General features: G+C 35.8%; 1 protein-coding gene across 13 annotated transcripts in view; it reads left to right on the forward strand.

Moving 5' to 3' along the window:
• CFAP20DC (CFAP20 domain containing) overlaps positions 1 to 23,024 on the forward strand; it is a 261,668-nt gene that overhangs the window by 126,113 nt on the left and 112,531 nt on the right. For 7 of the 13 annotated variants that reach the window (XM_069560489.1, XM_069560492.1, XM_069560496.1 and 4 more), the window contains 6 exons: positions 4,528 to 4,692; positions 15,317 to 15,453; positions 16,136 to 16,298; positions 18,015 to 18,131; positions 19,281 to 19,406; positions 21,878 to 22,212. In XM_069560489.1, the coding sequence (XP_069416590.1) occupies positions 4,528 to 4,692; positions 15,317 to 15,453; positions 16,136 to 16,298; positions 18,015 to 18,131; positions 19,281 to 19,406; positions 21,878 to 22,212 (1,043 nt within the window). The remainder of the gene's footprint in view (positions 1 to 4,527; positions 4,693 to 15,316; positions 15,454 to 16,135; positions 16,299 to 18,014; positions 18,132 to 19,280; positions 19,407 to 21,877; positions 22,213 to 23,024) is intronic. The other 6 variants (XM_069560490.1, XM_069560497.1, XM_069560491.1 and 3 more) reach the window with 4 other exon arrangements.

The raw sequence follows: 23,024 nt of genomic DNA on the forward strand, positions 1-23,024 counted from the left end.
GTGAACTATGGGAATGGGTGATGGACAGGGAGGCCTGGCATGCTGCGATTCATGGGGTCGCAAAGAGTCAGACACGACTGAGCGACTGAACTGAACTGAATAAGATAGCCAGGTTTCCCTGGTAGCTAGATGGTAAAAGAATCTCTGCAATACAGGAGCCTTGGGTTCGATCCCTGGGTCAGAAAGTTCCCCTGGAGAAGGAAATGGCTACCCACTCCGGTATTTTTGCCTAGAGAATTCCATGGACAGAGGAGCCCACAGTCCATGGGTTTGCAAAAAGTGAGACGCAACTGAGCGACTAACACACGCACACAATAAGAGATCCCAGAACGCTGCCTCTCCCTTCCCACCATATGTGGTTTCAGAAGAAAGACAGCCATCTGTGAACCAGGGTTAGGATGTTTATCAGACATCAGATCTGCTAGTGCCTTGGTCTTGAGCTTCTCAGCCCCTAGAACTATGAGAAATAAATTTGTTATTTCTACACATTTCCACTCAATCTACAGTATTCTGTTATAGCAGCCCAAACAAAAACAAATATTTTAGCAGTAAGGAAACATTTGTGTTTTCTGCTTCGCTCTCAGTGATGTTTCAGAGAAGTGAGATCTGATATAAGTAAGGTACTGTACTAAGCACTACAAGTAAGTAAAATGAATATAGTTGAATCCAGAATCAATGAATTATTACAGAATTGGTTCTTATTTAAACTACAATGAATTATGAGTATCTGTAGTGGAAATAGATCTATAAATCTAACTATTTTGTAAGGCATTCTTCCCCCCTCCCACCAATAAAATGGGGATGATGACTCTTAATGCATAAAGTGCTTTATATATGTGTTAAAATTGATGAGTTAATTTTTAAAGCTAGTTAAGATCCTCATCAAGGGTATTAAACACCATAGAATGATTCATTTTATGAGGACTTTATGACCATAGAAAGGAGGACAGGGTTACAGAGTCACTCAAACATTGCAATAATACACTATCTCATACTGGGAGCAAAGGTGTCAAAAAAAACTACCATCTGGTTGTGTCTGGATGCTGTATGAGCAAATCTGTTAGCTTTCTCAGAGCCTTATTCACATACCATTTTGCCTTTTTGAGCCTACCATTCTAGCCAACATAATGTTCTTTCAGATGTGTTAGCAAAAGCAGTTCAAATTCTATTGTATCATAGTTCAAAAAGCAGTCTGCGTGTTTCCATACTAAGCCCCTGCCCTGGAGATAGAACCTGTATGAAAGAACAAGACAGGCTCTCATCCCTTAGTATCTGATTGCCTGCTTGATTTGTTATTTGCCATCTGGGGAGAAAAAATATCCAAATAAAATGTGCATGGAGTACTATTCAGGATATAGCTGAATAAAGAACAACCAACGAAAAAAAAACAGAAGACTGGGCAGCTGCATTTAATCTAGGTTGACTGTTATTAAGGGGCTTTTGTTCATGACCATTTATTAAGCACCTCATTTGAGCCAAGTGTTTTATTAAATGTATCACTGGGATTCCCTCACTATTCAGTGTGGCAGAACTGTCTTTCTTTCACTTCCTAGAATGCACCAAAGTCTTTCTATCTTCAGAGTCTTCAAAAGCTGTTTCATCTACCTGAATAATCACTCCCACCCCATTTCACCAGGCCATTTTCTGCTTATCCTTTATGACTCAGCTTAAATGTCTCTTTTATCCGGAAGACTTTCCCTAACAACCTATGAAGTTGGATTCCGCCATTACTTCTGTCATAACATCTTGAACTTTTCTTTCAGAGCATTTAACACAATTATAATTAACTGTGATATAGCTTGTTTCATATTCTTTGCTGGGTATAAGCTTTAATAAAGCCATCATAGAGTCAACTCTGGCTCACCACTAAATTCCCAGCCACTAGATGAGTACCTGGCACAGAGTAGAGACTCAGAAAGAATTTACTGAATGATAAAAATGAGTAAATGAATGACTACAGGTAGACCATGCCCTGTAATACAGTTCAGCACTATTTAATTTTTGTGTAGGATCTGTACTATTTTTGGAATTAGTCTTTATTTTTAAATTAAGCCATAAATGCTAAAAATACAAAATAATGTAACCTAGTAATTGAGCCTAGAGAAGGGGGAATGGTTGGTGGGGAGATGAGTTAAGTTTTATTTAGATCTATCAGAAAACATCTAGCTACCCGGTTTAAAGCCCCTTCATAGTTTGGGATCACAGAAAAATGAGACTAAAGTTTCTTTCCTCTTTCTCAAAAATGAAACTTTCCATACAAAATCTCAGGAAGTTTGACAGTCAGTAGTCACTTAATGATTATGCTCTATTTTAGAATAATACATCAGTAGTTTTTTCTCTAATTTATCCCTTTATTGCAGGTTTTATTTTATACTGCCACAATATTCATTTCCTCAGTAAATAATCCAATAAGTAGTAAGACAATTCTGAGAGCAAAGAGAGAGAATATATAGAAAAAGGAAAAATGATGTAGAGGGAATTTGAGTCTTTTAATGTGAAATCTGATTTGCATGTCAACCACGTTCCTGTAAGATTCGGATTGGAGTTTTGTAATAGTCTCTGTCTTGTTCTGTCTTTCATAAAAACGTGTGGATTTTTGGTTAACAGAATTTGCTGTTTGTCTCTTATTAGTTGGAAATTCAGCTTTTCTTTTGGATACATTTCAAACTTTGTAGTATTGTACCCTGTACCATCCACACAAGCCCTATGAGCTAAAGTTTCTATAATTTCTCTTCAAAGGATTCAGAATACATCATTTTATTTCAGGTTCTTATTAGCCTACAGAATTTTCTTTCTCTATTAATATAAAAATCTCAGTTTATCAATATTGGGACCGATGTGGAAATTATCTTTTTCTACCTCAAGAAGTCTGAAATGACATGTCAAATATATATATAGAGAGAGAGAGAGTTAGTTTACATACTTTCCAAATTTTTTTATTTTGAGAGTTCATTTACTCAGTTACTTTACATTGGCTTTCTAAATGTCAATGACAAGTAAGAAGTGAATGGACAAAGAATACCTGAGAACTAAGATTTATAAGCTCAGTGGCATTTGTAATAAGGAACTTTAGGACACTTGGAAACCATTACATTGCTGATGAGCATTTAAGTTTTTAGTTAAATGATTCATTTTCCTTTTCAAGATTAGGACATTAAAATCTAATTAGGGAATGGCCACAGCTTGGATGCACAAAAACCTAACATCATTTGCCTTTATAAACATGGTTAGAGTTTATACTTACATAAGGATATTTTTGAGGGATGAATTTGGTTGAATTTTTCTTACTATTCATATTCACATGTGCACAAACCAAATTTTTTCCACTAGATTCTAAAAGAAATTTTTTCCTACTAAAAATTATTATGAAGAAGAAATAAAAACTATGCTTAGACTAATCAGGAAAAGTTATTGTTCATTTTGGTATATTTCTTTCTAGTCCTTTTCCTATTTGTATGTTTCATTGAACAATTTTCTATAGTTGAGATTTGGATATACTATGTTCATTTAACATCTTATCTTGAACCTTTCCCATCTTTGTAAATACAGTGTCTTATAAACTCTTAACTGGAAATTCAACTTGTTTCAGAAATTATAAACATTTATATTGACCTTCATCTGAGTTTCTGATTTTTTAAATGTAGAATATATTCATAAGTGAAATTACTGAGTGAAATATCATGGACATTTTTAAGGCTTTTGATGCACATAGTAAAACTGCTTTTTGGAATGTTAACAGCAACTAAATTCCTACTTGCCACATATAACAAAGCTTAATATCTTTGCCACAAGATAGGTCATATAACTTTTTAAAATAACCTAATAGTAAAATGGGTTAAGAACATGAACAGAAAATTTATTATAATGAAAACTTAAAAATATCCATGTAAATATATATGAATAATATGAAATCTCATTGGAAATGCAAGCTATAATAATAAAAATACTACTTTAATTAAACTACTTTTTTCTTTGAAAGTATTTGAAGATTGGATGTTAACATTAGGGAAAGCTGGGTAAAGGGTATATTGGAACTCTGTACTATTTTTGTAACTTTTCTATAAGTCTAAATTTATTTCAAAATGAAAAGTTAGAAAAATGACTCATATGATGGCTCTAGGTGGTTACTCAATAATGTCATTGTACTTGGTGACCTATAAATGAGGCAGTGTAATCCCAGAAACCTTCATTGAGCATACTCAGCTCGTTCTTCTGAGTGCTACTCTAGTATTTAAAAAAAAAAACAAATATAAAATATTTCCAATCAGTGCTCTCATTCATTGCAGAAGTCTCTGAATCTGTTCCATATGTTGGTACTCTATCTCACTTAATCCTCTCTACAATCCCAGAAAGTAAACCTTAAAATTATTTATGCTCAGATGAGGTAACCAAGACTGTATAACATTGAGTAACCCATCCAAAGTCATACTCTAAAATGTTTTACTTTAACTGGTTTCATTTATAAGGTATGTCCATTCGGCAGAAATTGCTTACATTTGGGGAATGAATGTTTGTCTTTATTTCCAGCTGGACATGATGCTTCCTTTCCAACAGATGAACGTATAGACATTATTCCACGAAGCTGCCAACTAACGACAGATGTTCCACAAGTCACACAGCTGCTAAACATGACTAAACTCCGCCAAACTGAAATAAAATTTGGAGGTCATCCTCTGAGTCCAGCAGAATCAGGTGTGTACTCAAGTCCTAAAGTATAAGCCTCTTTATTTCTAAGGCCAAAAAGTAGAGGGTGGTGGAACAGCCTGGCAATGATGCTTCATAGCTGAGATTATATATTAAATCACTTTAACATCAGCTCTTGTCAGTGATAAACCACTTTAAATTTCTTTTTTAGCAGCTAAAATAGCTTCTTGATTTTTATATGTTAAGTCAAACATCCTTGGTCTTTCCTTTCTTCCTGCATGTGTCCAAGCCCTGCCAGTTACACCTCCAAGTCAGCTCTCAAATCTGATCCTATTCTACTTTCATTGTTTGGGTCCCCACTGTCACTTAACCTTACCCTCCCAGTTAATCTTTACATTGCTGTCAGATTTCTCTTTCTGATAATAGAAATAGAAATGTAACCATGGTGCTCTTTGATTAAAGACTTTTAATGCCTTTCCTACTATCTTAGAAGACAAAATGAAAAAAGCCCCTGGGGACTCAAAAAAGTCAGTCTCCCTTATTCCAAACTTACTCCACAGTTTCATCTCCAGACCCTTTCTCTCATTCCCCGTGTGTTAATTTCTGACCACTCTCTACAGCTTTCATATTTTCTTATTTTGAGATTGCTGTTTCATTGGCCTAAAATGGCTTCTTTGCCTTTCTGCCTGCAAAAACACTCAATTTGTCTTCCTAAATCCAACTCAAATGCCACCTCTTCTGTCCTAACAAGCATTGTTCTCCTTTTGTGATGGTTTTTTGTTCCTTGCAATACTTTTTAATTAATATTCTTTCATTCCCAATTAAATGTGACTCTTTCAAAAAGAGCACTGTACATCATTCTTCTATATCCCTGCCACCTAACACAGTGTTTGCCATATATTTGGCCTCGTGCTGCACACTCACCTGACAGTAGCCAGTCAGATAACAGAAATGAGTGAAGTGAGCCGGATGCCTGGACATCCCACCCACAGAAACATTTTCTACTTCTGCAGTGAGCCCTGTTGGGAGTGGAGGGGAGCAATTAGGGAAGAAGAGTATGATAGTGCTTCAAACAAACTGTTCTCTCCTGTGGAAGCCATAATATCAACAACTGATACAAATGATACAATACATGGCAGTTAACACTCAGCCTCTGTGAATAAGCTGTAAAGGAGTGGTGAGAACTACAGCAAACTGGATTCTCGTTCTCAGCCTAGAAGGGACAGCTGCAATTCGGTTCTAGCCAAATTTTGCCTTGCAAGAACACAGGTACAGTCTCACCAGATCTTCCTTTTTTTTTTTTTTTTCAAGAGGAACTCAGTTTTCCAGTGTTTGTAACAATATTTGTTGTTCAGTCGCTCAGTCCTGTTCAGCTCTTCACAACCCCATGAACTGCAGCATGCCAGTCTTCCCTGTCCTTCACCATCTCCTGGAGTTTGCCCAACCTGATGTCCATTGAGTTGGTGATGCCATCCAACCATCTCATCCTCTGTTGTCTCCTCTTTGACAATTTTAAAATATTGTCTAAGACTCTAAACATTTTTGAAAACACTCTTAGACTCAAACAAAACACGCCAGAGCTGCCAGTTTTCTACCTCTGTATTGGACACCCATAGCTATTGACCAAACAAGTGAATAGTACTTACAGATCAAGAAATCTGTTATTCAGATGAGCAGTTCTCAGCTTCCTGCATGTTAGAATCACTTGGGACATTTTTAAAATAACTGATATAAAAAAAATTTTCCCCTAATGTCTATGCTTCACCCCCAGAAATGTTGATTTAATTGCCCTCGGTTGGGTTTTGTTTGTTTTTTTAAACATCTCCAGCCATTGTGACATACAACCAGGTTTGAGAACCCTGAATGAGTGACTGGATCACTTATCCCCACAAAGGTGATAACCTTGAGAGAAATCACGGTGAGGGGTGGGGGAACTTGTAGGGTGTGTTGGTTCTCAGATAACAGGTGGGGAAGAGACAGTTGTCAAAATTCAAGAGTGGTCAAAGTAGAAAGAGGAGAAAAGAGATGATCATGATGAGATGCATTGCATGCATGCTGAGTCGTGTCTGACTCTTTGCAACACCATGGACTGTAACCCACCAAGCTCCCCTCTCCAGTGGATTTTCCAGGCAAGAGCACTGGAGTGAACTGCCATTGCCTTCCCCAGTGGTGAGATGAATGAGTGACAAAACAGACTCATGTTTCAATTCAGTTCAGTTCAGTCGCTCAGTCGTGTCTGACTCTTTGCAACTCAATCGACTGCAGCACACCAGGCTTCCCTGTCCATCAGCAACTCCCAGGGCTTGCTCAGACTCATAACTCACTTTTACTCTCTCTGTTTATCCAAAATTCATTTATTCTTGATATATTTTTATTGCATATTTCTGGAGATTTGGGACCATTCTGTTAACTTTTTCAGTATAAACCCTGTAAGAGAATTTGACACTTTATTTTTCAGTCCTTTGTAATGCAATTTCCAAACTCACAAACAAGTAGAGACACTACATAGTGAATCCCCCATGTTTCCATCACCTGCTTTGACAGTTGCCATCTTTAAGCAAGGAGTTATGGTAACAGTGAGAACACGGATCATGAGAATTTGTGTATTTGTTATATGTACTATCTTTAGAGAGAGATAGAGATAAAGAATAGAGATAGAGAATTTGTGTATTTGTTATATGTACTATCTTTAGAGAGAGAAGGCCCTGGTGGCTCAGATGGTAAAGTGTCTATAGTGCAAGAGACCCGGGTTCAATCCCTGGGTTGGGAAGATCCCGTGGAGAAGGAAATGGCAATCCACTCCAGTATATTGCCTGGAAAATCCCATGGACATAGGAGCCTGGAAGGCTACAGTCCCTGGGGTCACAAAGAGTCGGACACGACTGAGCGACTTCACTTAGAGAGAGAGGGAGAGAAAGAGAATATATGCAATCTATGTTCATTACAGAACCTTTGGAAAATATATAAAAGTTTTCACTACCCAGGTAGCCACTGTTATGACCTCAAGTCATAATTCAGTCTTAATGGAAAATTCTCCACAGAGTACAATGAGTAAGAGTGTTTCACGTAACCAAACACTCTGTCTGTATCTAACAGGCTGTGATAACTTTCCATAACAGAAATGATTGCAAAGCCTATCATGTAGCTCTTTGTAGTTGTAAATGCTCCTTTTTTCTTCTGTCTCTCTAGCTTAATGTTTTAAGAATTGTGTCTTTAAATGAAAATGCAAGTCTATATCCAGATATTTTGCATCTTTATTTTAAATTTAAACTTCAAGGACACTTGTAATGCCAGAGAATAAAGAGAAATTTGAATAAATATTAAATGCATCATTAACTCAATATTACAAGTAAACAAACTTTTTCATAGGCCGTGTGCAATCCCAGCTTGTAGAAGAGGGTTAAGTTAGTATATATTTTTCTAATTCCACAAATGGACTTTCAGTGCATAAGGATAGTCAACATGAGTTGTTTTACAGAAAATTAATAATCACCATTGAAAAGCTTATTTCTTCTGTCCTATGAAACTCAAATGTACTTATATTCATTTATAACCATACAGTTTATGATTGTTCATATGAAGTAAAGCTCATAGCACATGTACAGCAGCCAAAATTTACATAAACGTGCATCGAACTTTGTAGTTCGCTTTTTGCAAATACTTTTCAGTTGCTCTTTTTGACATTTGTGGGCTTTGAACCTTACTATGAGTGATTATAATAAAAATTATTGTTCTCTGTGTGAGAGATTTTATTTGAAAGGTGTAGCTAATGACTAACGCCCAAGGACAGACTTTTTAATCATGGAAAAACCAGGAGGTATTTCTTCATTTGAAGTATTTGTTTTTGTGTCTTTCTAAAATGAGGGCTCCCCGTGGTGAGATCTGAATTGCATGAAAAGTGGCTGGGTGCTCTTGTAACTAATAGTACATACGTAAATTGTGATATTTTATTATAAATGAGCATGCTAAGAGATCCCAGTATGCCAAATTGTGTTTCCAAAAAGTCTGTTGCCACACATTCACACTGTTCACATTGTCACCTCCCAGTGCACATTAGCTGGTGATTGTTAGTCTGCAGAGGACTGTATGATCCGATGATCTTATTTTCATTAGTGGAACCCCACTTTAATTGAACCAGGGAATCAGATCTAGTTATTGAAGTTGAGCATTCAGCTACTAATGACAAGATGCAGTGGTCCACTAAGCACAAATCAAAACCAGTAATTTGCTTAAAAATTAGGACATAGTTTTCCCAAGTGCCCTCCTTTCCACAGCAGCCATCTTATTGGATTTTTAGTCTTTTTTAAATAAGAGACTGACATCCCTATCTCCTAGCTCAATTGCAAACACATAAATGAAAGCATCTAGCAAAACCGTGACATAGTGATCGAACTATAGTTGGCATTGGTGAGATCTTTTAATAGAATTTCTTCTTTGCTTTGGACATTATGAAAGCAAATTTCAAGTTAAGCAACAAAATCTACTGTAAAGTAGAATCTTAAAAAAAAGAGTTAGAGTCTGTCTTCAGGAACAAGCGAGACACTCTAATTTCTTCTTTTCTAAAGCCAGACTGCTGGTATTCCCTGGTTTAGGGTTGTTGGTTAAAGAAAGGCCGCAATTTAAAAAAAATAAGCAGAAAACCTGAATAGACATTTTTCTTAAATTTTAAAAGCTTGTAATTAAAGTACTTTGCATGGGATGTGCATTCTCGATTTAGCCACAATTCTCCCCACATTCTCCATGTGAGTTCTTGTCACTATATTTTGCCTGCCTGGCGTTCAAGCAACTTCATTTGGCCCTCCCCAATACCACCACTTTATTCTCTTTAGAAAAGATTATTACAGTGTTATATTCTATTCTTGATTTCTCATGAACCCCGTTAGTCTAAATCAAATATATTAATTATCATATTCATAAAGTTCTCATACTTATCTAAATCATTACTATTGGACATACTTTTCAGATAGCAAAACAAAAATTCTCAGTTAAATGGTTTTACAAAACTGCCCAGAATATAAAGAGTGGACAAGGAAAGAATCCCCTGCGATGCCCCCGGCCCACCTAAGGCCCACCACCACATGTGGTGAAAAGACGGTACCAAGGGTCTGAGCCCAGGCTCCGAGTGGACAGATCTCTAAACATGGTGAGCCTCAGTTTCTTCATCTGTAGAGGTGGAATAATATCACACCAAGTGATTGAAAATTCCATAGAGATCATGTACACATCATCATATCCATCATCCTTTCGATCTCAAATTGAATGTCATTTCCCTGACCCTAAAGACTAGATACCAGCCCCCTGTCAAACACACTGAACCTTCCCTTCATAGCTCTTACCACAGTTGTAATCATGTAGTTATGTGTGATTTATTTGTTGTAGTATCGATCTCCCTTGTGAGACTGTGAGTGCCTTGGTGGAGGTTATGTGTCCGCCTTATTCCTTGTCTTATTCTGTGCTTAGAGCAGTGGCTGCCCAGGCTAGGTGTTCAGTCACTACTGAAAGAACTGGTGGATGAAAGAATAAATGATGGTGAATGGACATCATAAATTGTTAAATTTTATTCAAGATGAAGGATATTAATATCATATTTATAAGCATTCACTCCCTATTAAGCACAGTATTTAGTATGTTGCATGGATTGTTTCAGATAATCTAACAAAAATGCCTGACTTAAGTACTACTATTATCTCAGTCTTATGAATGAAAAAGGTGAGGCTCAGAAAGTTTAAGTACTTTGTCTAAAACAGTATTAGATCAGCCTTTTTGTGTTTTTGATATTGCTTATAACAATGCACCTATAATAAAAATCCAATTCAAAATCTGGATTCTTGTAGCAGGTTTAATTCTGATTTGATTGTTAGATAATAGATGTAAGTCTTAAGCATGACCTCTCAATGATTAGAGTTGAAGATTCAGCAGGTTTTTCTAGTTAAACTTTGAAAACCTTGCAAACTTAAATGACTATAATAATTAGAACATTGTATCTTGGGACAAAAATGAATGTTTATTTTTCTAAAAGACAATTAGAGAGTAGACCCTCAGGTTTTATAATCTAACTACAAAGGCTGTACCCCTCAGTAAAATAGCAAAATAATTAATGGTAACATCTCTGACCTACACCAAGTTCATTTTCCGCAAACTCAAGAAAATGAAATGCCTAGAGCATGACTTTAATCTAGTCTTGATTTTTAACCTTCTGTTATGCATATTGATATCAGCTCTTAAAAGAACTCCTTTTAGAATTCAAACGGCATGCATTTCTGCTTGTAGTTTTCTTTCATTAAGATTTTTTCTCATTATAGAAACTTTGTCCCTTCTACTTTTTATTTTAGAAACCAAAGGTCTAAATTACTTTTCTTGTAGCTTTTAATTAGGACCCTATTACAGTGGATACAGAGCATGATGCATGTTTACATGGATAATTATGACAATTTTTATATGATTATAAACAGAATCATTAAAGTGAAACAGGCTTTAAGAATGTGTATGTGTTAATTGTACTAATAAATTGTTAAAGGCCTGCTAATTAAAGAAATAACTAAATGGTGGAGTATTGTATACTTTGCTTTGTGGAGGGAAAAAGGTATGCTAAAATTTATAAGACTTAAAAAATAGATATCCATTTAACCACATAGTAGTAGATTGCTCTTTAAAGAAATCCTATAGTAGACTCTCTTATAAAATACATCCTATTCTCTGTGCTTAAAGAAATTATATCAAGCTTAATTATAGTTTTAATAGCCACTGGCTATCCACTGCTAAGCAAGAGATTCCTCTGAGAAATTCAGGGTATTTAGGAATTTATAGCTGGAACTGTGACAGTATAATTTTTTAAGATACTCCCTCCCCCCAAAAGGTTATCTTCTAATCTTGGATACTGTCCACAGTTTTGGTGAGATTTATTCATTGCCTACCATGTTCTCTGCTGGGCTCAGCAGATGAGTGTACATGGAGTACCAAATAAATGGTCTTTCTACTCAAAGAAACTTAAATTGTTGTGGAGAGTGGGGGGAACCTGTATATAGATGAAGAATATGAAAAAAATCAAAGAAACTGCACATGTACAATGTTTGAACAGAAAGATATGCCAATAGCCAAATGGTTTCTATGACTGGAAGTTAAAAAAAGAAAAAAAGCTTCTATTCTGGTATTGAAAACTCCCATATAGGCCTATGCCATATCCCATACACCCCATGAGGACTCTCAGTGGCTCTTCTTTCTTGGAAAATCCACATTTGAGAACAAACTCAGTAGTCTAAGATTTTTCCTGTTTGGTCACAGAAGGTACAAATGATGAGTCTGAAATAGATTTTTCCAACTGGCCTGGAATTTGAATGTCATTTCTTTCTTTTACTGATCCTAAGAAACTAGCAATATTTTTATTGACTCCAAATGGTTGTTTGTAAATGACTGAAAAAGATGCAGCAGCACACATGGCCAAGTCCACTTGCTAACACTAGGACATTTCACATGGAAGCTGATGGGCATCTGATTCTGGTGCCATAGCACTGCAGCTGTTGAAAGCCACACAGTTGTTGTAAGTATCAATGTCTTGGTCACTGTTGACCCTTCTTTTTCATCCCCCACACTTTGGCAATTGTTCAGTCTAGTCGTCCTCCTCAATTCACACATAAAACTCTTAGGTAGATTTTTTTCTTAAAAATAAGTTTCAACAGTAGTTAGAAATATTCAGTCATTTAATCCAACTTCCCTTCCGACCCATTATACTTTATGATTCATTTGTTTTGCTCAGCAAAGGTCTGTTGCTCTGTGTCAAGCAGTAGGCTAGCAAATCAGGGATGACAAAGCAGACCGCTGAATTTATATCTACTGAAATATACATCATTGGAGAATCCCAGAAACACATGTGAAAGCACAAGTCTGACAAGTTCTGTGAGGGAAAGCTTATGGTAGTACCTAATTTGGGTACCCTAATCAGAGGGGTCTGGGAAGACTAGTCTGAGAAAGTGACACATGATCTGAAACATAAGGGCCAAGAGGGGAAGGAAGATCCTTTCTGCCATGGGCAACAGCATGTATGAATGTTCTAATAGGAGGAAGAACTGAGAGGCCAGAGCAGGAGACGGGAGGTGTTAAGGCTGAACTGAAACTGGAACATACAAGTTATTGCAGGCAATGTTAAAGATTTTCTTGTTAATCCTAAAAGTGGCAGGGAAGCCATTGAAAAGTTTTAAGTGACAAAGAGGAATAATTCAATCAGACATTTATATAAGACCCTTTTGGCTATGTTTTGGAGAGACCATGGGACAGGGAGCCAGAGTGAACTTGTAGATCAGTTGAGCGGCTTTGTGATCATCCAGGAGAGGGATGATGTTCTCTTGGATCAAGGTTCACGTCAAGATTCTGACATTTCAACCTGAATTGTTTATGATGCCATTCATTAGACCAGATTTTTGGTTTTAGGTGTCTTTGATACATTGAGGAGAAGCTGGTGAAGAAGGCCACTGGATAGAACAAGTGACTCTCAGAAGAGAAGACTAGGCTAAAAATAGAAATTAGAGAATCTGTCTTATAACATCCAAAATAGCTTTCCAGACTTCTGTTCAAACACCTTCAAAATGACGGAAAATTCACCACCACAACAACTAGACATGCTTTAATTAAAGAAAGATGTTCCTTATGTTGGACTAAAAGCTTTTTTTAAATTAATTTTTATTGGAGTATAGTTGCTTTACAATGTTGTGTTAGTTTCTGCTGTATGAAGAACTGAATTAGCTAAATGTACATATCCACTCTTTTTTCAGATTTTCTTCTCATTTAGGTCACTGCAGAATACTGAGTAGAGTTCTCCGTGCTATACACTAGGTTCTCATTAGCTATCAATTTTATGCATAGTAGTGTGTATATGTCAATCCCAATCTCCCAATTCATCCCATCCGCCCCACCCTTGGTATCCTTACCTTTGTTCTCTACATCTGTGTCTCTGCTTCTGCTTTGCAGATAAATTCATCTGTACATTTTTCTATATTCCACACATGAGTAATATTATACGATATTTGTTTTTCTCTTTCAGACTTACTTTACTATGTATGACACTCTCTAGGTCCATCCACGTCTCTGCAAGTGGCGAGATTTTGTTCCTTTTTATGGCTGATTAATGTTCCATTGGGTATATGTACCACATCTTTATCAATTCCTTGGCTGATGAACATTTAGATTGCTTCCATGTCCTAGCTATTGTAAAGTGCTGCATTGAACATTGGCATGCATGTATCTTTTAGAATTATGGTTTTCTCTGGGTGTGTGTCCAGGAGTGGGATTGCTAGATCATATGGTATTTCAATTTTTAGTATTTTACGGACCCTCCATACTGTTCTCTATGGGCTTCCCTGGTGGCTCAGATGGTAAAGAATCTGCCTGCAATTCGGGAGACCTGGGTTCGATCCCTGGGTTGGGAAGATCCCCTGGAGGAGGGCACAGCAACCCACTCTAGTATTCTTGCCTGGAGAATCCCCATGAACAGAGGAGCTTGGTGGGCTATAGTCCACGGGGTTGCAGAGTTGGACACAACTGAGCTACTAAGTGCAGTGCATACTGTTCTTCATAATGGCTGTACCAATTTACATTCCCACCAGCAGTGTGGAAAGGTTCCCTTTTCTCCAGCCCCTCTCCAGCATTTCAGTGGACATGATTCCCTGAATCAAAAACCTTCAGTGATTCCCTACCTATTCTGTGATTGCCTACCAGTTTTAGAATAGGCTGTCATAATTTTAAGGCCCTTTTCTTTGTAACCCAACCCTATTCTTCCAGCTAGGCTGGTGATTTTATTATTCCCCAAACATACCTTACTCTTATTCTTTTATACCTGTATTCACTTACTTTCTTCTGCCTTGGACACGTGGTGGTAAGTTGCGTCAGTCATGTCTGACTCTTTGCCACACTATAGCCTGTAGCCTGCCAGACTGGTCTGTCCATGGGATTCTCCAGGAAAGAATACTGGAGTGGGTTGCCATACCATTCTCCAGGGGATCTTCTCGACCCAGGGATCGAACCTGCATGTCCTGCATTACAGGCAGATTCTTTACCATCTGAGCCACTAGCCTATATATCTCTTATTCTTGAGATCTTACCATTCATTCAGGGTTTATTCAAGAAGTCACTTCCTCTTGATTCTCACTGGTCTTCCTTATGTTGTAGCTCCCTGTTTACTTATATATACTATCACTTCCCTTCAGACTCCCTGAGGGCAAGCAATGTGTATTATCCATTTTGTGTCACTGACAACTTTTAGGAAATGCCTGAGTGCTGAAATACTTGTTCAGTTGAGTTAGTTTTAATTATTTCCTTAAAGAGAAAAAACAATATATTTTTCAGTAGCTTCCTTTTCTTTTTTTTTTTTCTTTTATTTTATGAGGAAAAACATTTGTGGTAGAGGTTCTCAAAAGATACTTAGCACAAAGACCACTTGGGGGAACCTGTGAAGATTATAGATTTCTTGACTCCCCAACAAAATTCTAATTCTTGAATGCATATCTGATAGATCTGATGTTGGACCTCAGTATCTGTGCTTTTGTAAGTGCTCCGGGAAGGTGGGTAGGTTAAAGCAGAGGAAGATTCAGATCATATGTCCCCTCAATTCAGAAATACTGCAACATAGTGTTTGCCATTATGCCCATTAATGGACTATTATTATCTTCCTTTTATAAAACAGATCAGTTCATTAACAGAGGAACAGTTAGCATGCGGAACAGTAAACATCAAGATGTTTGCCATATTGCCTTTGGATCCAAAGTTCTTGGACCGCCTCCACTCTCTGGCAAAAGAAATAACATGAGGCTATCCAGTGAGGTAGGAGCAAGGTTTGAAGAGCTTATCTAAGCATGGGTGGTATGGGAGGGGAAGGGTTTTCTCCCATTCAGAGGGGAAAAGGAAGGGAGAGAGACTACATGCCAAAAGCATAAGTCTTGAGTAAATTTGAAACAGAAATTCTGGATTTTAGAAGACCCCAAAACTGTTTTCTTTCTGTCATGTCAACACAGTTAACAATTGTGAGTATTCTTTTCATTAAATATGCCCACAAAACTTAAAGACAAATATATGTGAGCACATTTTGCGGTCTCCTTCAAAAAGGAGTTGGATCATCACCAGATACCTTACAATGAACAGATTCTCAAATGTTGTATTTTTATTTTTAGTTTCCTCTGAGTATCTGACATACGCAGTGATTTTCATTTCAACTCCTACCTACTAAAGATGGAGTGTGGCAAATAAGCACATTTTAATTTATATTTCTATAAGATTTGCTTGTCTTCTGTTTTATGTCACATCATATTTATCCTTCCATTTCTTTCTAATTTTCTACCATAATTTCCCTCTCCAACTTTTTAATGTTCTCATTCCCTTTGTGGTTTTTTTTTTTTTTTGAACCTTACTTTATTTGTCCAACTATTATTTCTTTTATGTAGATTCTACAAGAAATAAATGGCAGTTCCTATATTTTAAAATATAAATTAATTCTTTTTCCTTATAGACAGTAAAATCTATTGGGTCCAAAAGTAACCGATTATGCCAGCAGTCTACAGTAGAGAAGTGTGTTAACAGTGCAGAAATGTCAGCCTTGCTGTTATCTGAGTCTGAGGCACAAGGAGATAAAGAAAATATTGGCCAAATAAAGCAGACTGTACCTGTTCTTGGTAAGAATTCTGCATAAAGATTGATAGCTAGTGAAAACAGTGAGAAATGTTAATAAGAAAGTCATAGTTATATTCTTGATTAGATCTTAATTTCAGAGAATTATCATTTGAAAATGAAAATGTGGTAGATATTGAAATATGTTTAGAATAGTGTGCTTTTATATATATATATATATTTATATATTATCTTCTGGAACCTATCATTCTATTTATTGTTACTTTACATTGCCATAGTACCCTGTGTTTTTACTTTCTGATGACTAGTGATAAAATGTAGTATCAATTATTGCTATGTTTTGCAAACCCCACGTGCATTTTTTTTTTTTTTTTGTGACTCCATGGACTGTAGCCGACCAGGCTCCTCCATCCATGGGATTTTCAGGCAAGAGTACTGGAGTGGGTTGCCATTTCCTTCTCCATCCCCACGTGCATTTTAAGTTTTCTTAGTTTTGTCTTTTAATTAATCTTCCATTTGTAAAGTGCTCTTTATTTTCCCTCCCTGTTACAAAAAATAGCCCCAATAGTAAAGAAAAGACTTTTATCCCAAGTTATATAAGATTGAGAGTTCAGGGCTAACAGACTAAGTGATTTGCAATCTGTTTGCAATTGGTAGTTATTAGAAAGAATGGAAATTAGAACCCAAGCTTGGCTTACCACTCCCTGTCAGTTTATCCACTTTTACTGGTCTGACTTTTATCAGCATTGAAAAGGGGAGAGGCATTTGGGTTCATTTGATTTATAAATTAATGATCACTGTTAGAGACTGTATCTCCATTGGAATATAAAACTGAGATGAGGAAATTAATAACAGATATTCAGTCCCAGTTTTATCACTGTCTATGAGACCTTGATCAATTTTCTTTTTTTTTTTTTTTTAAAGAAATTTTTTTTTTTAATTTTAAAATCTTTAATTCTTACATGCATTCCCAAACATGAACCCCCCTCCCACCTCCCTCCCCATAACATCTTTCTGGGTCATCCCCATGCACCAGCCCCAAGCATGCTGCATCCTGCGTCAGACATAGACTGGCGATTCAATTCACATGATAGTATACATGTTAGAAAAACTACGAGCCTCAGTTTCCTTATCAGTAAGGATACAGTAACTACTATCACTAGTAGTAATAGGAAATAACAGCTGCCTTAAAGGGTCAATTTGAGGATTCAGTGAGGACAGTCAGTCAAGCGCATTGTATTGTGCCAAGAATGTAAGTGTTCAGTAAATATCAAATGCTGCTGCTATGAATATTATTATTATTACAGAAATTAAGAATTCTTCAAGATTGATCTCACTTCTCCAGGGTTCTTCTGAATATTCCCCTCTAAGTGCTTCTTGAATGATAGCTGGCCACACTCTTTTAAAAGAAAAAAATAATTTCTTTGCATTGGCCATAGATTTCATTTTTTTATGTTTTCTGATATAGCATGTTGTATGATTAGCATTAATCTAAATTATTTCTAGTTCTCTATATGGTTACATTACATGAATAAAATATATTAGTAGTTTTGAAAACCTGATACAGTTCTAATATTGGGAACAGAAATAAATAGCTAGTTCCTATAAAGAAATAAGTTGTGTTTTTTATACAGCTTTACATTTTGTCAAAATGATACCTGAACATTCTCATCATGACTATAATTACATTTAGAGTTTATTTCAAACTATATAGTACTTTCTGTTCTGGCTTTTTGTTCTTTGATATGAAAATGTACCAGCCAGTCTGCATATTATGCATCCACATCCCCCTCAAGAACCATCAGCCGATAAGAATAATAACAGGAGAAGATTACGGTTAAAAAGCACCAGCAGAGAAAGGACAGACACCTCCAACGGTATGGCACTAATTCAATACTATCTTATATCTGTATATTATTCAGAGCAATGGAATCTCTCTCTGCAGGTTGTAAATTTCAAAGGATTATGAACCAATTCATTTAAAATATAAAAGTCTGTTCTACAAGGATTATGGAAATCAAATTTTCTACAAAAGAATTGCTCTAGAGCCCTAACAGAGATTTGTTGGATTAAATAGACAGTGCCACAAAAGTAAAGGACTTCCTACTTCTACTCTCAAAGGCTGAATAAGCTTAAATTATTGATTTTTAAAAACGGCCCAAATTTGATGGAGATTCCTGCCTGCAGACTTTACTAAAATTGAACTTAACTCATAATTTTTCATGTTTCATTTATCTCTCTTCTTTTTAAATTTGGCCCATTTTAGATTGTTTTTATATTTGCTATCTCTCCTTTTGGACTTCTTGACATCTATTATAATGTAGATTAAAATTTCAACTCTTTGCAACCAATAAAGCATTAGAGAGATATAGTCAACTATTCTATAAATTGTTATTCCTTAAAATACTAGATTTGAGTCAGATATGTACAAATTTGTATACACATGCATTAGTCTATCCGGAATCAAGCCCAGAATCTATATTATATACATCTGTTAGCATAATTTCTCGAAAGTGTAGCTTTCTTGGGGAGGCCAAAATTCTGCTTGCTAGGTTTCATATTATTTTTATAAAATAGTAGGTAGAAAAATTACTTCTGCAATGCCTGTATCCATTTTTCTTAAGGTGCTAAAGGAACAAGCTTTGTTTTTTTAAAAGAGTTGAGTTCAGTAAGAATTGTCATTTAGAAAAAAACACACTCCATTTTACATGGAACCTAAGGGAAAAATATAGGACCTTTTAAAAATTATATGGGTTTTGGAATTCCTTTTATCACATATCATAAAACTTAAATTTAAAATGTCCCCATGCAAATATCAAGGAATTTTAAGATGAACCTCTACAAAAAATGCAACTGGGTTCATCTTAAAATATTCGACTGTAAAAAAAATGCATATAATCTATATTGTCACATCAAACTTTCTTTTTAATAATCATATAGAAAAGTATACCGAATGCCATTTTTCAAAAATTAATTTATATATGTAAAAAGAAGTAATATAGAAGAAAATATTTATTCCATTAAAGGCAATTCTTCAGACAATAAAAGGAGTGATGAACATAAAGCAGCAACTGTCCTCACCACTATGTCCCAGCAAAGAGCAGAGATATTGAACCCCAGCTCTCCAGTACCCCAGTCTCCTGATCAAGCAGGTTAGCATCTTTATTATACCATAATTGCAAATAATTAATAATATATGGATATGTTAAATATTTCAAGCCTGGGCATTTTGAAAAGTCATGATATAGACGTTTCCTAAAATCTATCATTTTTTAAAATCTCTTTTTAACTCAGTTTTATGTCAGACTTTAATGGATGAAAGAGTGTTTTTATTTTCAAATTTTAATGCACAAGTTACCCTGTTCAGAATAAAAGTTTAAAACTCTGTAAAGTTTAAAGATTATCTATGACATAGTCACCCTCCCCAAAGATTATCTATTGTTGCAATTCTCCAGTCCTCTTTATAATGGAGATGTTGGAGTATAGTACATTGAGCCCATCAACATATCTTGCCTAGCAGGTGTGTGGTACTTTCACAAAAGCAAATTGTTTTTGAGCTAGGGAAAAAAGAAAATAAATGAAAATTGTTTGTAGTTTGTCAGTCTTATTTATGCAGTGTTGAAACCTTCATTAAAATGTTAGGCGCAATTAGTGTCTCTAGCATAAATCTGACTGTGTAGAAAAACTAATTAGATGTTTAGGTGATCATTCTTGCATTTATCTTGTTTGCTGCAATATTGTGATTACACAGTAATTTACATATTTTCCTAAGAAAACATACCAAATTATTCATTACAATTGATATGGAAATACTTGAGGTAAAACTGCAAATTCCAAAAAAGCATGTGGTAGTGAGATAATTAGAGTTCTTTTAGTGTGAAAACACCTCTTTTACTTTGACTTTTTTGACAGTTAATAATATGTTTGGTGCTAGGTCATACGAGTTGTTTAATTACCTAATGTAGATTCCCAAGATCTTTTCCTCCCATTTTCTTTACATACTCCTGTACATAACAAAACACATTGGTTTTTGTAATCTTACTCAACATTTACCATGTTTACAAAGCACCTGCTAGGCACTTAGCACCAGGCAAAGAGTTTGCTGTCCAGAAGAGGACAAGCCAGTGAATCTATTAATTTCATCCACCACAGAAGGAAATGGCAACCTACTGCAGTATTCTTGCCTGAGAATTCCACAGACAGAGGAGCCTGGCAGGCTATAGTCCATGGGGTCGCAGAGTTGGACATGACTGAACGACTATCACTCACAGCACGCTGACTCAAGACTCTCCGCATTTGCTGTGAACATGGTCGGATGAAGTAGATTCAACCTGCTATTGTCCATTTACCTATAGAAAATGGGAAAGCCTTGTCCTTAATAGGTTTTATCTAAAAGAAATGCATATTTATAGCCCTTTTATAGGCAAGTTATGTTATATAATCATAGTCATAAGTTAAGAAACAGATGAATTCACTTGAGAAGAATACAGTTTCATGTGTGCCATCAATTTAATTTTTATTAAAGGCCTTTTTTTTTGTTTGTTGCTTTTGATTTTTTAGTATCAGCTTTGAAGTTTCAAATTAGCCAGTCTTAGCTCTTGGATATTCTTCTTATGATATGAACATAATATGATTCAAGAATCAGGAGTAAAATTAACATGTTTGCATTGTGGTTCTGCAGAACACAAATTCTTGTAAGATTTTGACCATTGACAAAAAACAAGTGTAGCAAAAAATTTTTTAAAAAAATCAGATTCAGTTGAGAAAAAGCTCAACTTTTCCTGATGTCATTGTAAAGAAGAAAGTAATCCTGCTTTTAATAATGCTTTTTATAGAAAATTTTTTTCAAGTTTTTTGTGGTCATGAAATTATAAGATCTATCCCAATATTGAGTAAAAGACTAATTTTTTTAAAGTTTTGATAACATATCTTAGTGGTGTTATATAGTATTTTTAAAGAAAACAAAAATGTGCAGAAAAGATTTCCATATCAAAACATTCTCTCCTAAAATTAGAATTAAATCCAAAGGTCCTTTTCAGCAGCAGAATTCACCAGTCACACTAACAAATATTTCTGTGGGCTTACTATTACTTGACAGGTCTTCTCAGTTTAATTTATGAATTGTCTTATTCCAATCAGTAGAATGGAGAGGGAAAGACTGTCAGCTTTTTGTAGTTTGTTTTTTTTCTCCTCCTGCAGTTTTGTAATCTGAACAAGGCCCAGACATTTTATTTAAAGAGCTTTAGTACTCTGTCCTCCTGAAGTTAAAAGAAATTCCTAAATTTGGAAGATTTCCCCCCTCTGGATTATCAAATTAATGAGACTGTGCTATAAAGAACTTGTTGCAAGATAGGTGATAATTATTTCAGACTTTCAAATTTCCTGGCCAGTGTTTCAACTCAGAGGAAGCGGAAGTAAGTACAAATGAGTTGCCCATAGCTCTGAGCACTAACTGTGGGTTAAAAGTTTAGCAGGTTACAAGATGGGGGATAAATTACCTTCCTTGGCTTTTGCATTATTTGATAAACCTGTTTCAGGAACAAGAGGTGTTACTCTCACCACCTGCCTAACATAACACTACGGGAACACTGCTCTTACTTCTGTCATCTTTTGCAATTGTCAGATGAGTGGGTATTTCCCGAAAATGGCGATCACATCCCCTATTTGGCCTCTACCACACAGTCTCTACTTTTGAATGAAGACTCCTGCCATACTTCATGCCTGTGGCTAGAAGCCAGCAAGGAAAGTGAACAGGATCAACAGACAGAGGAAACCCAGATTGTTCCAAAGGATGTTTTCACTTTTTCATCCAGACCACGATCAGCACCTCACGGAAAGACGCAGAGTGTGTCCCCAGAAGGGTGCCCGTTTACTTTGGATCTAAAAGAAGATACCAGTGTGACAAGGAGTGACACCCAAACAGAGGAAGATTTTTACGGTGGTGACAGCAACGAAGAGGTACATTGCCTGATGAGGGAAATAGTTGTAAAGTACAGTTGTTCTATTAGCTCCAACTAAACACTAAAACTAGTTGAAAGAGGGAAAATCAACTGCTATTTATAAAAATCCAGCAGATTGCAGTGTCAGTCAACAGTTGCCTCAGGTTGTTATGGTAACTCTAAATTGTTGCCTTTTTTATTAACAGTCAGCCAATTTCATTTTTAATTATGGAAACCAGTTTTTGGTTTGATTTTGTTTTTTCATTTTAATCTTTGTCTCACAGAATGAAAAATAATATGCAGTTCAGTTATATGATAGCGTGACCAGTAAAATTGAGAGCACATTGTTCTAGGTCTTTGGGGAAATCGTGTTGCAGTCACTAAGCATTCTGAGTTGACAGTTTTCTGCCTTGCTTACTCCCCTGCCATCTTCTCACCTTAGACCTATTAGGACTCATTATTTTCCATATGGTCCCAGAATTTCAAGAGTTGTGCCAATTAAAGTTGCAATAATGAATCATGGATTACTGCTGGGACTTGCCTTACAGGAGGTTTTCTGTTTGCAATTATTTAGAATACAAATGTATCTCATAAATCAATAAATTCATAAAAAGTTCTTAATACCTTGTGAAATACCAAACTGAATGGAGTTTGACACATTTGTTTAAAACAATATATTATACCTCTTTTTCTCCATAGAAAATGAATTTGTGAATTTCTGTAGCATTGTTCTTTATTGATAGGCATTGATATTTTCTAGAAAAAAATAATTATTTTAAAAGCAGATTATAGTGAAGTTATGGTTTAGTGAAATTACACAAATTATTTATA

This window comes from Ovis canadensis, chromosome 19 (genome assembly GCF_042477335.2).
Source record: "Ovis canadensis isolate MfBH-ARS-UI-01 breed Bighorn chromosome 19, ARS-UI_OviCan_v2, whole genome shotgun sequence".
NCBI classification, from domain to species: domain Eukaryota; kingdom Metazoa; phylum Chordata; class Mammalia; order Artiodactyla; family Bovidae; genus Ovis; species Ovis canadensis.